The sequence below is a fragment of the Capricornis sumatraensis genome, chromosome 6, assembly GCF_032405125.1.
Source record: "Capricornis sumatraensis isolate serow.1 chromosome 6, serow.2, whole genome shotgun sequence".
In the NCBI taxonomy this organism is placed as follows: domain Eukaryota; kingdom Metazoa; phylum Chordata; class Mammalia; order Artiodactyla; family Bovidae; genus Capricornis; species Capricornis sumatraensis.
Window position 1 is genome coordinate 88,030,955 of NC_091074.1, and position 14,159 is coordinate 88,045,113.

Genomic DNA, 14,159 nt, shown 5'->3' on the forward strand with positions numbered 1-14,159 from the left:
ACCCTCATCAACACTTAGCTGACCACATTATGCTTGGGCCTATGACTAGGCTCTCTATTCTGTTCCAGCTCTTATGCCTGCTTTACTTGAGTACTGTACTGTTTTGATTACCATAGCTTACAATCAATCCTAAAAAAAATCAACCCTGAATATTCACTGGAAGGACTGACGCTGAAGTTGAAGCTTCAGTTGGACACGACTGAGCGACTGAACAACAAAGCTCATAATAGCTTGAAATCAGGAAGTGTGATGCCTCCAACTTTGCCCTTCTTTCTCAAGATTGCTTTGGCTATTTGGGTCTTTTATGGTTTCATACAAATTTTAGAATAGTATTTATATTTCTGTGAAAAATGCCACTGAAATTTTGATAGGGATTATATTGATTATGAAGATAACTTTGGTCAGCATGAACATTTTTATATTAATTCTTCCAATTCAAGAACACAGGATATCTTTCAATTTGTGTGTGTGTCTACTTCAATGACTTTCAACAACATTTTATTAATCTGCACACAAGTCTTCAATTCCTTGGTAAAGCTTATTTTTACGTGGTTTACTGTCTTGATGCTACTGTAAATGGGGTTGCTTTCTTAATTTCTCTTTCAGATAGTTCATTATTAGTGCACAGGACTACAACGATGATTTGTAATTGATTTTGTATCGTATACCTTTACTGAATTCATCTATTATTTCTAACAATTTTTTGGTAGAGATGTTACAGTTTTCTACATATAAGATCATGTCACTGCAAACAGAGATGATTTCATTTCTTCCTTTCTGAATTAAATGTCTTTTCTTTCTTTTTTCCTAACCTAATGGCTATAGCTGAATATCTGGTACTTTGCTAAATAAGATGGTCAGAGTGGGCATTCAGCTTTTGTTATTTTCCTGAAGTCTTTATATCTCTTTCATTTCTGAAGGAAATTTAACGGGTGAAGTATTTTTTATTGACAGTTATTTTCTTCAAGCAATTTGAATATATCATCCTACTCTCTCCTGGCACGCAAAGCTTCTGCTTGAAAAATTTGCTAATAGGCTTACCAGGATTACCTTGTAGCTAGGTACCTTATTACCTGGTGGTGCTAGCAGTAAAGAATCCACCTGCCAGTGCAGGAGACATAAGAGTGGGTTCAAGACCTATGCCAGAAAGACCCTGTGGAGGAGGGCACAGGGACTTACTCTAGTATTCTTGCCTGGAAAATCCCTTAATGAAGCCTGGAAGCCTAAGGGGCCATGTCACAAAGAGTCTAAAGCAACTTGGCACACATGTACCTTGTTACCTAGAAGGTATCTCTAATTTTTTCTCTAACTGCTTTGAAAATCCTCCCTCTGTCTTCAGTCTTTAAGAACTTGATGAAAATGTCTTGGTGAAGATCTCTTAGGGGTGAATCTATTTGGGAATGTTTGAGCTTATGCACCTAGATAGCCATACCTTAACCAGATTTGGTTAAGTTTGCAGCTATTACTTTTTAGAGTAAGTTTTCTCTCCCTTTCTCTCTCTTCTTCTTCTTCTCCCATTATGTAGATATTGTTTCATTTAACGGTGTTCCATTATTCACATAGGCCTTCTTCACTCTTTTTCTTTCTAATGTCCTTTTTCTCCTTTGCCTGTATAATATCCTAGAAGTTCACAGATTCTTTCCTCTGCTTGACTAAGCCTGATACTGAAGTTCTCTACTGCATTATTCAGTGTATTCTTCAGGTCCAGAATTTGTTTTGTTCTTTTTATGATTTCTTTCTCTTCACTGAAATTCTCATTTTGTTCACGTATACTTTTCCTAAGTTCACTGAACTGTTTATCTGTCTTCTCTTGAATTATCTGAGCTTCCTTAACCATTTTGAATTCTTTTTCAGATAACTCCCAGATCTCCATTTCTTTAAGTTCAGTTACTGATGGTGCTAGTGGTAAAGAAGTCACCTGCCAATGTAAGAGATGCACAGTGGTAAGGCTCACTGGGGTTCTTCTGCTCTCCATGGGAAAAACTCTACTGTGAACCTTCCTGATGCCAAACTGCCCTGGACTGAGAGATAAGTGATAGAGATAAAATGCTCCCTGTACTTTTCTGTGTGGCCATTCTTGGGTTTTGAGCTCTACAGTGTTTCTGATGCTTGTTCATTCAAATCCAGAGCTACCTGTGACATATTTTCATCACATTTTCATTTGCTATTTATTGTTTTTGCTGTATTTGCATGGAAGATGAGCACTGGAACCTTTTACCCCTCTATCTTGCTGATGTAACCTTCTTTAGACTCTTTTTCACTTCTATTTCCAATGTGACTTATTACAGTGAAGATTATAAACTCCTTTCCACTCTTCAAGTATCTGTTCTCTCTTTCAATTCAGTATCTGAACCTCTGAGTTTTAGCTAGAGATTATAGGTTCCAGTCCCCTTCACAGTAGTTACAGTCATATGATTAAGTTTTGGCCAACAGTATGTGAGGCAAAGTTGTCAATACAAACTCCAGGTCATATTCTTTAAAAAGGAAACTGCCCTCCATTTTCTTTCATTGCCATTTTCCACGTGCACATAAGGAAAACACTGTAAGAGATGAAGAAAACAGAATCCTTTTCCTTTGATGACATGGTGGATAGATACCTACTGTCCAGGATCACCTGACCTGCCCATCTTCTGAATGAATATGTGAGAGGACAAAAAAATCTATTTCATGGCAATATAGCAAATGGACTCTGGAGACAGAATACATAATTAAAATCCTGAATCCTCCATTTACTAACTATATGACCTTGAACAAGTTACATAAGTTATTTTTGTCTAAGACTAACACTTTCACGATCCTCTATCATCTATAAAATGGAGATACCCAAGCATAGTGTTGTTGGGAGAGTTAAAGGAGTTAATACATGTAATGTGCCAGGTGAAGAGTACATGCTATAAAAATGTCTGTTATTACTACTGTTGCTCAAGTGACAAGGGTACTATATACTGGGTCACTGTGTAATGGCAGTTCAGTCTATCCCAACTAATACAGTTACCAAATTGCTCTAAATTCTTTTGGAAATAAGACTGAAAAAAGTAACTATTTATATTGCATATAGTAACTGGGTCTATTTATGTCAATGTATTAACAGCAGTTAGTCCTAGATAAACAGAGGAAACGACATTTGGAAAAAGAATTGTTAAGAAAAAAGAAGGAACTGAATTCAGAAGAGGCTACTGCAAACAAGAAAGACAACTCCTTGGATAGCAAGAAAGAAAAATGCAGTTCAGCATCAGAGAGAAAATATGTTTTTAATTTTTAATCAAACCTGTCAAATATCTTCCTTTATAGGTATTTTCCTTTGGTTTCATACTCCAGATGGGAAATGCCATATAGCTTAGAGTATCTAAGACCTTCCTTTCTATTCCAATGATCTATTTTTATACCATCAGCACTAAAAATCAATTATTACATCAATAACAATCTCACAACTAAAAGCAGGGAATATAAATCATCTTTGTTAATTTTCAAAATGTTCTCGGCTCATTTATAGTAAACACAAAGATACAGGGGGAAAAATACTAAAATGGCTATCAACAGGAAACCAGTTAGATAAATTATACAATATCTGTATGATATAATAATCAAAAGGTATGAGTCAGCACTTTCCACAAGGTTTTGAAATGTATATTCCAATAGGATTTATTTTGTTGGTCCTATTGCTCTTAAAAATGTGATCTTTCCCTTTGTGTTTTCTAATGGTTATTGTGTGCGTGTGTATATCAAATTCATACACAAATAAACATACACATGCACCCAAAGGAAAGCTAGTGAATTTTATTTATTCACTTATCTTGTAAATAGTACTTTACTGAACTTTTATTTGGTCTAAGATACATTTTATAATTGATTTGCTTCAATCTTCTACATAAACAGCAAAATCCTCCACAGACACTGACATAACTTTATCGCACTCTCTTAATGATTAGTATCTTTCCTTTCCCTGTCTTACTGATCTCGGTAGAGCTTTCAAAACAATGTTAACTAATAATGGTTGAGAGAGGCTTCCTCTAGCACTTCCTAACTATTTGTGATGTTGGTTACTGATCTGAGTTAGATAATACTCAGCCAGCTTGGAAAATACTCCTTGATTCATTAAGAAATTTAATGTGGAACTAATAATAATTTTTATCAACCCCTTTCATGGCATTTATTAAGATAATCACTGTTTTTCTTTCTTTGATATATTGATAAATTTTCATTAAAGTCTTAATATTACAATAAACATTTTCTAAAATAATCCTTACGTTGTCAAAGTGTCTTATATCTGAAAATGCTGCTCAATTCAATTTGCTAATATTTTCGATTTTTATATTTATCTTCATTAGTGACAATGATCTATAAATTGTTTCAGGTTTTGATTTCAGCATCATACTAGTTTCTAAATTCTCTTTATTTCCCATGCTCTGGAAAATCAAGTATAGGAAAATTTCTTGAAGGTTGAGAAAAATAACCTACTGTATGACATCTTCACTGAAGACAACTTGACTGCATACTCAATTGCAGGTTTTCTACTACGTAAGTCAATTTTGAGTGAAAGTCGTTCAGTCGTGTCCAACTCTTTGCAACCCCATGGACTACACAGTCAGTGGAATTCTCCAGGCCAGAATACTGGAGTAGGTAGCCTTTCCCTTCTCCAGGAGATCTTCCCGACCCAGGAATCAAACCGGGGTCTCCTGCATTGCAGGCAGATTCTTTACCAACTGAGCTATCAGAGAAGCCCAAGTCAATTTTAGTTATTTATATTTCCATAAAATATTGTCCATTTCAAATATATTTTCAAATGTATTAACAGGAGGTATCTTTAGCATCCACTTAGATTGACTGGCTTTCTTCTATATAACTTACCAAGAACTTAAGGCATATTAAAATCACTCACTAATGCTGTGTTTCTATCAATTTATCCTTATTATTTAAATAATTATAGCTTTATCTATATTTGTTTTAGTATTTGGCACATGTTATTATCTACTTGCGTAAAATTGTCTTTGCTATCTTGTTTTAAACATTTTGTTCTGTATGTATATATTGTAGGGTAGTAATGTCTTCCTCACCTGTTTTGAGCTGGGAATAACAGATATACAGTCGCCAATCTGTTTAAGAGTTCACTCTTACTATTTCAAGAGTTTCCAGGATCTATCGGCTACTTAGATTTTGTTTTTAACCCAATCGGAGAGTCTCTTTTTTTACTGGGAGTATTTTATTCATTTAGATATATTATTACTGACTGATTTGCTTGTTCTTGCTTTGCATTCAGCATTCTCAGGATTTTGTATGTCTTTGAAGTTTTCCTGCTTGTCTATAGCAGCACTTCAAGAATTTTTTCCAAGAAAAACATACACATAACTTTATATAGAATTTCAAAGGGTTCTTAGTCTCTCAACTAGGAACTTAGTCCAGAACTGGACTTAGTCTAGAGACTAAGAACCATGGATTCCTATGGTTCAGTAGATCCTAGTCTATAGATCTCTGTTCTAGATGTTACTTTTACATTTTAAAACACATGTTTGGGCCACTATTTCTATAATTAATATTTTATAAATATAGCAATATTATAATATTGATAAATATATGAATATAAATTATTAAAAGACCCAATTTGTGACAGCCGTATATTATCTTTCATCAAAAATTAGTTGATATATTTCAAAATAACAGTAGAACAACTATTTAGTATTATGAAATTTAACAATTTGTAATGTTAAATACAATTACTCTACTACCATGTCTTCTGCACACCTGATTTCTTAATTCAGCACTAGCCTGGCTGGAGTAATAGTTCATGTAATTACTTCAGGAAGGGGACCTGGGCAATATGCTTCTGTATCCTTGAAAGGGGACCTGGGCAATATGCTTCTGTACTCTTGCCTATCTAAGAATATTTCACCTTTACATATGAGTGGCAACTAATAGGGTTCAGAAATCTTGAGTAAGAACTCTTTTCCTTCAAATCTCCACTTCACTATCTTTTGACATTAAATGTTCAAGAGAGTAAGTCTTATGGCCAGTTCAATTCATTCACTAACAAATGTTAAATTCACATTCATTATGTCTCATGCAATCTAATGGATGCTAAAGATAAAATGAAGGAAAAAACAACAGTTTTATCTTCATGGAATTTACAGTCTAACTGAGGAAGATAAAAAATAATGAAAACTGATAAATATAATGAAGTCTGATATGTGAGAAAGTGATGAAGAGGAGAAAAATTGTGTTTTCCATATGTCTATGCAAGTGTCATTAGAACCCTTCTCTCACATCTTCTTCCTGAAGGCTTGTTAGTTGATATAAGTAATCATCTCTAGTTCAGTCTGACATCAATCCAAAGACATCAGTCTGACCCTCAATCCAAAGCCAGAGAAACTGCATTTCATAGAAGGGTGAATTAGAGCTGACACTCTTCTTTAATCTATTCTTTTCTCCACCACATTTGTTGCACATCCTATGTTTATTCCATGAGAATGCTCCTTTTATCTAGTTTTCAGATTCAGTACAGTTTTTGTCCCTCTATTTATTAAGTCTGTTGGTAATTTTAAATGGAATAAGAATGGAATGGAATTAGATCACTACTTTCACTTAGCTATCTTTAATCAAGTCCCAGACTTAGTCTTAGACTTATACTTTTTAAAGGAAGTTTGTAAATAATCCATTTTGATATTCTGTGTAGACTATTTTAATAACTACTTTAGAAATGAAATCATAAGACTATACTCTGTGATATATCAATGATAAAAAAACTAATTAAATTTACTTAAAGACTCTCTTAAATCACTTACTTCAAAGAATTGCTCTTAATTATAAATAAAAGATCTTTTTTTTAAGTGATCAACTAATGAGGAAATAGTTTAGAAATCTTAATAGCCTAGATTACTTTCTGTTTTTAATTTGCTAGCTCTTATCAAAAAAATTCTGTTTTTTTGCCCTCATATTAAGATGTGTAAACTCTTACTTCCTTTGCTATGCACACAGTATTGTACCAAAATGGCAAAGATTCAATTTACAATAATTTGTATTTTCTATCAGGTAAAGAAAGCTGAGCGCAGAAGCATTGATGCTTTTGAACTGTGGTGTTGGAGCAGACTCTTGGGAGTCCCTTGGACTGCCAGGAGGTCCAACCAGTCCATCCTAAAGGAAATCAGTCCTGGGTAGTCATTGGAAGGACTGATGTTGAAGCTGAAACTCCAATATTTTGGCCACCTGATGTGAAGAGCTGACTCATTTGAAAAGACCCTGATGTTGGGAAAGATTGAAGGCAGGAGGAGAAAGGGATGACAGAGGATGAGATCGTTAATGGACATGAGTCTGGGTAAACTCCGGGAGTTGGTGATGGACAGGGAGGCCTGGCGTGCTGTGGTTCATGGGATCGCAAAGAGTCTGATACGACTGAGCAACTGAACTGAACTGAACTGAAGTAATGGTGCAAGTTTTGTTGAACATAAACTGTAACTTGTTTAGTGATTAGGCACTTTAACTTTTAAAAATGAAGTTCATTAAAAAGCTACAAATGTAAGCTCAAATATAATTACCTAAACATTTATAAGAATGTTTATACATTCTTATATTTTGAAAATTTATGTAAGCTATCAAATACTGTTTCTACGTGGTGCTGAGTTTTTCACAATTCACATTTACGCATATGTAGCATATCCCACATTCTTTCCCTTAATCACTCAACCTTAATTTCTTATATTTGAAGAAATATTTATTAACTAAAAAGTAATCTGAAAGTATATCATGTTCATTAAAGCCTTCGTTTGCTAGGGAGATGAACAAAAGCAAAAATAGATAAACTCACACAATTCCAACAACCACTAGAAGCCAGCAAGAAGCATGTGGTCCTACCTTCAGGAGGTAAACTGTAGAGCTGGGCCACAGGTCCAGTCACAGGAATAACAGGTAACTGGAAATGGAAAGAACTTTTAATCGTTGGGAGTGGCAGGCGATTTTTAGGAAAGCATTTCCTCATTATCAGACTGGAGGTGTTGACAAGAGGATCAAGGGTCCTTACTGCCAAACATTCCTGTTTTATAAGAAAAGAAAAGAAAAAAAAGGTAATGTGCCTTTGGTGAATAAGTGAAACAATTTTATATTACTTCAGAAAATAATGTGTTAATAATTTTCAAAACGCACATATCACAAAACCAAATATTTTTAACATAATTATAAAGTAGCTTTGAATAATCTGAAATATCTCTTTGTAAGAACCTCATATGGCAAATTTGGCAGCAATTTTCCTCACACATCCTAACTTAGCAGAAATCAGTACCATGTTTGGTTCCAGAACTCACCAAAGCACTAATACCTATGAGTGACTTAGGGAGCATTTAGCAAGCCTAGGGCATAAAATAAAAATTTAATGGAAAAGATAAAAAGAAGAAAAATTCATAAAGAAAGATATAAGAAATAAAAAGGAATGTGCATTTAGCTGAGCCTTTCTCAGAATTCTATCAGTTATCATGCAATAGCATCTCTAATAAATTAGCTGTTTGACTTAGAAAAGAATAGCCTGAATATCACAATTTTAAGTTTTAAGAATTTAATTTACTATCCTGGTAGCTAATCTTAAGAAGAGCTCTTTAATAGGACATTTGAAACTATTTCATTTAACACTGTTATTATTGACAATTGACACTTAGATGGCTTTAAATGGCACTTGGATAACCTGTGCAATTTTCAACAGAAATCTTCACATCTGACCTGTCAAAACAGCTGAGAAACTAAGACTTAGAAACGTGAAGTGGCATAAACCGATCACCCAGTCTCTCCCCATATACTGTCTATTTTAGGAATAGTAAAAATAAGTGCATATGATTGATCTACAATAGAAAAAGCTGAGTTAACATAAAATGTGTATTCACATATCTTAACTACTCCCACAAAAAGATTAGTTGTCATGTGTAAGACCAAGAGGGCACAATCAAGATGTTGGCTGGAATTTTCAAGAAGACAGATTTCATTCTGATAACTAGAGTCTTGTAAAAACAAAAGGGTTGCTTTACAACATCCCCACTCCCCGTCATCAAGAGCCTTCTACAGATGCTAGAATACTATTGAGAAGGTTTATGCGTATGATGGCTGGCAGAACCAGAATCCCTAACTCCAAGTTTCACTTTTGTACCTTCATCATTTAAAAATATTCTCTCCAGAAAAAAGACACAGAGAACACTCACAAATAACATACCTCCCTTATCAGTCATAAAGGATTAATGAATATTTATGAAAGGAACATACAAAACTGAGTATAGATAACAGCAAACCTTAGAAAACATGGCTATATGGAATCCATTCCTGCCCAGGGCAGAAATTTATACATGTTCCTTCTACCTATGGGGGGAAAAAAATCTCATCTTGCAGAGATATACACTAAGTACTTTCTCGAACTAAGTCTAAGGTCACACATGAGAAATGATTGTGCCTTTTGGTTTTCAAATTTTTTAAATATATTTATCATATTGTACTTTTAGAAATAGTAAGTTTTCTTAAGAATCAAATCCTATCATTAATAATAACAGGAAAAAAATTAAAAACTTACTTGTGAAGTGTTATAAAGAATTTTCATCCCATTGGCATCAATAAATGCTTTTCTTCCCAACTTGATGTTCGTAACACTTTTTAAACTCTGTAAAATTCCTTTTCGAATGAGCATGTTTCTATGCCGATTATCATGGCGGTGCCAATCTACATAAATTGTTAAAAGGACTTGGACATATCCTCTGTCTACAGCTCTCCTGGCATTAGTTTCTTTAACAAAAAAAATTGAAAAAGAATATTTTTAAAATAATAAGAGACACTGGTAAAGTCAAATTGAAAACATAACCATAATATTGTAATGAATTCTTATAATTCCTCTTTTCCAAGAAAAACTATGGCAACCACATATTTAAATATTTTTTAGGTAACAAAATAAATATGATAAGTTCCAGATAACTAAGTATAATTTTCCAGAAATCTGCCTATCTATTGTTTTGAGGTAAATAAATAACAAAATATCTTTAACACAATTAAGGTTGTATCTTTCCAAATGTTAATACTAATGAAACTTTCATAATTTTAATGTAAAAGAAATACAAATAAAAAAAAATAATAAAACCTATTAATATATTAACTTTGATTACACCAAAAGGAATATATAAGCCTTTAACTTACTAGTTATGACTATGATTTTCTTAAAAGCCACTATCATTATTGCAACTTCCATTAAAACCTTTGTGTGAAATTAACTTTGTATGTAAGCACACTCTATTTATTTTGTGTCTAGAAGAGTTAGTTTGCTAAGGCGTGGCTATCAGGCAAAGCAAACTAGCTCTTCCAAACATACAATAGAGGTATTAAAGACTTTTCACATAAGAAAGCACCCCTCCTACCCTGTGAGTTTCTCCCAGTTCTCTAATATCAGAACATAATGTCTAAGAGGGCATTAAGAAGTTTGTTGATCTCAGTGTCTTTACCTATGTTTTAGGTGTGTATTAGCACATTTAAAACTAGTATTGCAGGCAACTAAAAGCAGCACAGCCTTACTGCTGCATTATTTTAATGTTCATGCCATGAGCCTGGCATTTTATAGATAAACATAGATGAGGAAGAGACTGGTATTTCTAACTAAACAACCTCAGGTGAGTTGGTATTGCACATTCTCTTGCACTCTTATCATTGGCACACCCACGTGGTGGTGGGTGGCAATCTATAAAAAGTTCAAATAGTTCTCACTAATAATAGTTTCATGTCTTTTAAACAAATATAGATATTTTTGTTTGTTTGTTTGTTTACTCTAGTTGGAATATATAAGCCTTTAGCTTACTAGCTTTTTAGTATCACCAACAATACTTAAAAGATATTACTATCATAATGTCTTAAAAGACATTACAATTACTGAAACTCCTATCACAAACTGTGTTTCCAGTGGAATTCCCAAAAGCCTAAACGGTATTTACGGGAAATATTTAAATTCTTCATTGAAGATCAAATAAGATCCATAACACAAACACAGAGAGTGACCCTTAGTACAAAGCTATCTGCAATCCAGAGTCATTCTACTTGTCAGTTACTTATTTACCATTGTGCTTGCCTACCATCCTCCTCTGAAGGAGAAAAAGGGAGGGAGTAAAAGAAAGATTATTATTTAAAACTGAAGATATCAGCATTTCAATCATTTTAGGTTACTGATTTCTATAAACCCTTGAAACTTATGTTTTAGTTTTTCCTGACTTAGAATTAGTGACTTTGTCATTAGTGATTCTGCAAATTAGTAATAAGCTTTAATAAATATTTAGCTTAATGGGTATTTTAATCTACTCTAAATAAAAAATATATACCTATATTAATTTAAAAATTAATGTTTAAATACCTTGAACAGCAAAGGCAGGGTGGACACATCAAAGCAAGGCTACAGATATCTCTGAAATTAATCCAAGTATTCTAATCTTGGTCTACAGTTTATCACATCAAATATGAAAACAAAGCTATACAGCTAATCTACATGAAAACAAAGCTATACAGCTAATCTAATTGAATACTATGCATTTAAAGGACAAAACTGTCAACTGAACATAGCAGCTATAACATTAAAACCTAAGGCTATTTTTTAATTTAATAAATCATTATCAAATGTCAGATTTTCAATCAATTAATCATTTGTTACTATTCTTCTCATAATTCAAACTTAAGGGCAAGTTGGTCTCACCCTTGATAGACAGTTTTGGGGAAAAATAACATCAAAAGCCATCAACATAGATCTTTAGGACTGAATGTTATCATGGTTAAATACAATGTTAATTTAATCAACCAGTGAGAATGGGAGTGCTAAGAAAATTAATATTTAAAATATAGATACTGAGTATCATGGAGAGACAGATCCACATAATGTAGACGGTTCCTCTCCAAAAGCAGCGTATGACACATTTCCTCCAACACTTCAGTGTCAAAAATTAAAAATCAATGCTTTAGTTTCTAAATGCATTCAATAAACTCTAAATTTACATTAAGCCACTTTAATGTTACAAATCTGAATTTATGGTAGTAATAAAATTTCTAATAAGGAGGTTCTAATTAAAAATTATACATTTTATAGAGACAGTAGTTGTCAAAGATACTCTTCATAGTAAATGTTCTCAAGGCCACGTTAGGGTCACTTTTTCAAAATGATACTATATTGTATTTACATGTTACTTTCCCATACTAACAAGGCTTTATATAAGTAATTTAGAGAAAGGAACTAAATATACTTGAAGAAATTATATAAATATACTGATAAACAAGTTAGAGCTCAATAAACATAAATGACATTAGTTATACATCAATCAACTGCACTAAAAGATAAAATCAACTTTGACGTTAAATTATTATGAACAAGCTTTATAGCCATTAACTAAATCTACATTTCCAGTTTCTTTAAAATAGTAGTTAGAATACTCAGAAAAACAGTATCTAGTATTTCTAGTATTTAAAAACTTACTTGATTTTAGCAATGCAGCAAGAGTGTCTAAAGCAACCCTGTCAACATGAGAAAACACAAACAACAACAAAACTAGTAAAATTAATCTACAAAAGTAAAGTCATACAATCTTTTCAGATAAGTAATCAGTATCTACTCCAAACGTCATTCCTGGGCTACTCAGTTACATACGGTGCCTCTCTGTAGGCCTCACTTCCTTCAGGTTAAATTTGGTTATGAGGAAGTATCAACAAAGAAGCACCAGAAAATGTTTAAGAAAAGAAAAAGAAGAAAATTAACAATGTTTAAGTCTTCATATCAGAGGTAAGATGAATGGAATCATTGTACCTGTATCTGACTAGGCCAGAGTTCACAAAGGAATACTATTCTGACTGGGCCAGAGTTCACAATGGAATACTATTAACAATCATACTCAGAAAAAACTTAAAACAAAAACAAGTTTTAACAGAGTTTGTAACTACAAAATTCTATAGGTATTCATAGCTATCTGACTTCAAAGTATGTTAGTTCTATCAAGCAATAATCCTAACATTTAATGTGGTAACAAATGTAAAATATTTTGGGACAAGGAGATCAGGGAGAGGATGTATGAGCCCTTAACATTTTTCAGCCATATACCACCAAAGAGAACAATGACTTAATTCATATCTCAAAAATTCTTACTGCCTATTAGAGCACTCAGATTTTCTTTGAACATAAATATGCAGTTACACACAGTGAAATCAATGCCATTCAGCACCTTTAAAAATACATATATCATCACTGTGGAAAACCTGTAATTCAAATGCTTTTTTTAGAAATGAGTTACTGAAGAAATGGTACTTACTTTCAGGAACTTTAAAAATATAAGACTACATACCACAGTACCTCTTAGTAAGATTTCAATAAGAATAATTAATTTGCATATAAATATGTATACTGTCAAATTTAAGCATTTCACTCATCATTAAGGATTTGTTGAATGCCTACTAGATACCCACAGTAGCAGGTTCTTCATGGTTATAAAATTAGAAAATAAAATTAACTCTTACACAGATTATTTTATAATCTCGATAATGCAATAAAATGTACATATCTATGGAAAAGTAAAAAATTAAAACCAAAAATATCTACTCAAGAAAACAAAACTGAAAACAAGGGAATAAAATTAATAAAGCTGCACACCCATTAGCAGGACACATAGCATGATCAGATGATAACTTTTAAAATGACTTAGAAGATTTAGGATGGATACAGTTTTAAGATGGATACTGGTTCACAGTAAAACCTGAAACAATAATCTAGGACTAGGCACAAAAGTGCTCATTTATGATAAATGCTCATTATTGTTACCCTCTAGAGCAAGCCGTTAACAATTACACTTTGGTTTACTGACAGAAATAAAGCAACCATATAAAACTTTATTTATGATAACATTTGGAAAATAAAAGCAAAAGTATATGCTCTAAAAAATATAAATTCCCAACTAAATTTCTCAAACAATGTGCAGTTTTGGTAATGGCATGTTGAAAGTAAATGAAAAGTATAAAATTAAAACAATTTTCAGAGCACTGATTCATCAGTAAGAAACTTTGCATAAGCCTTGTAATTAATTACACAGTAATATGCTCTTAAGACTGTAAACTATCAGAATAAGGATGACTTTTAAATTGGTCAAAATTAAATATAGAACTAACTGGGCCTTCTAAGTAAAATGGCAATTTAGGGG

The 14,159-nt window shown here is 32.8% G+C and overlaps 1 protein-coding gene across 1 annotated transcript in view; it reads right to left on the minus strand.

Moving 5' to 3' along the window:
* The window catches only part of AGTPBP1 (ATP/GTP binding carboxypeptidase 1), a 191,434-nt gene that overhangs the window by 110,051 nt on the left and 67,224 nt on the right, over nt 1-14,159 (minus strand). The window contains 3 exon segments of the mRNA XM_068974119.1: nt 7,843-8,020; nt 9,533-9,741; nt 12,452-12,489. Of these exon segments, the coding sequence (XP_068830220.1) occupies nt 7,843-8,020; nt 9,533-9,741; nt 12,452-12,489 (425 nt within the window).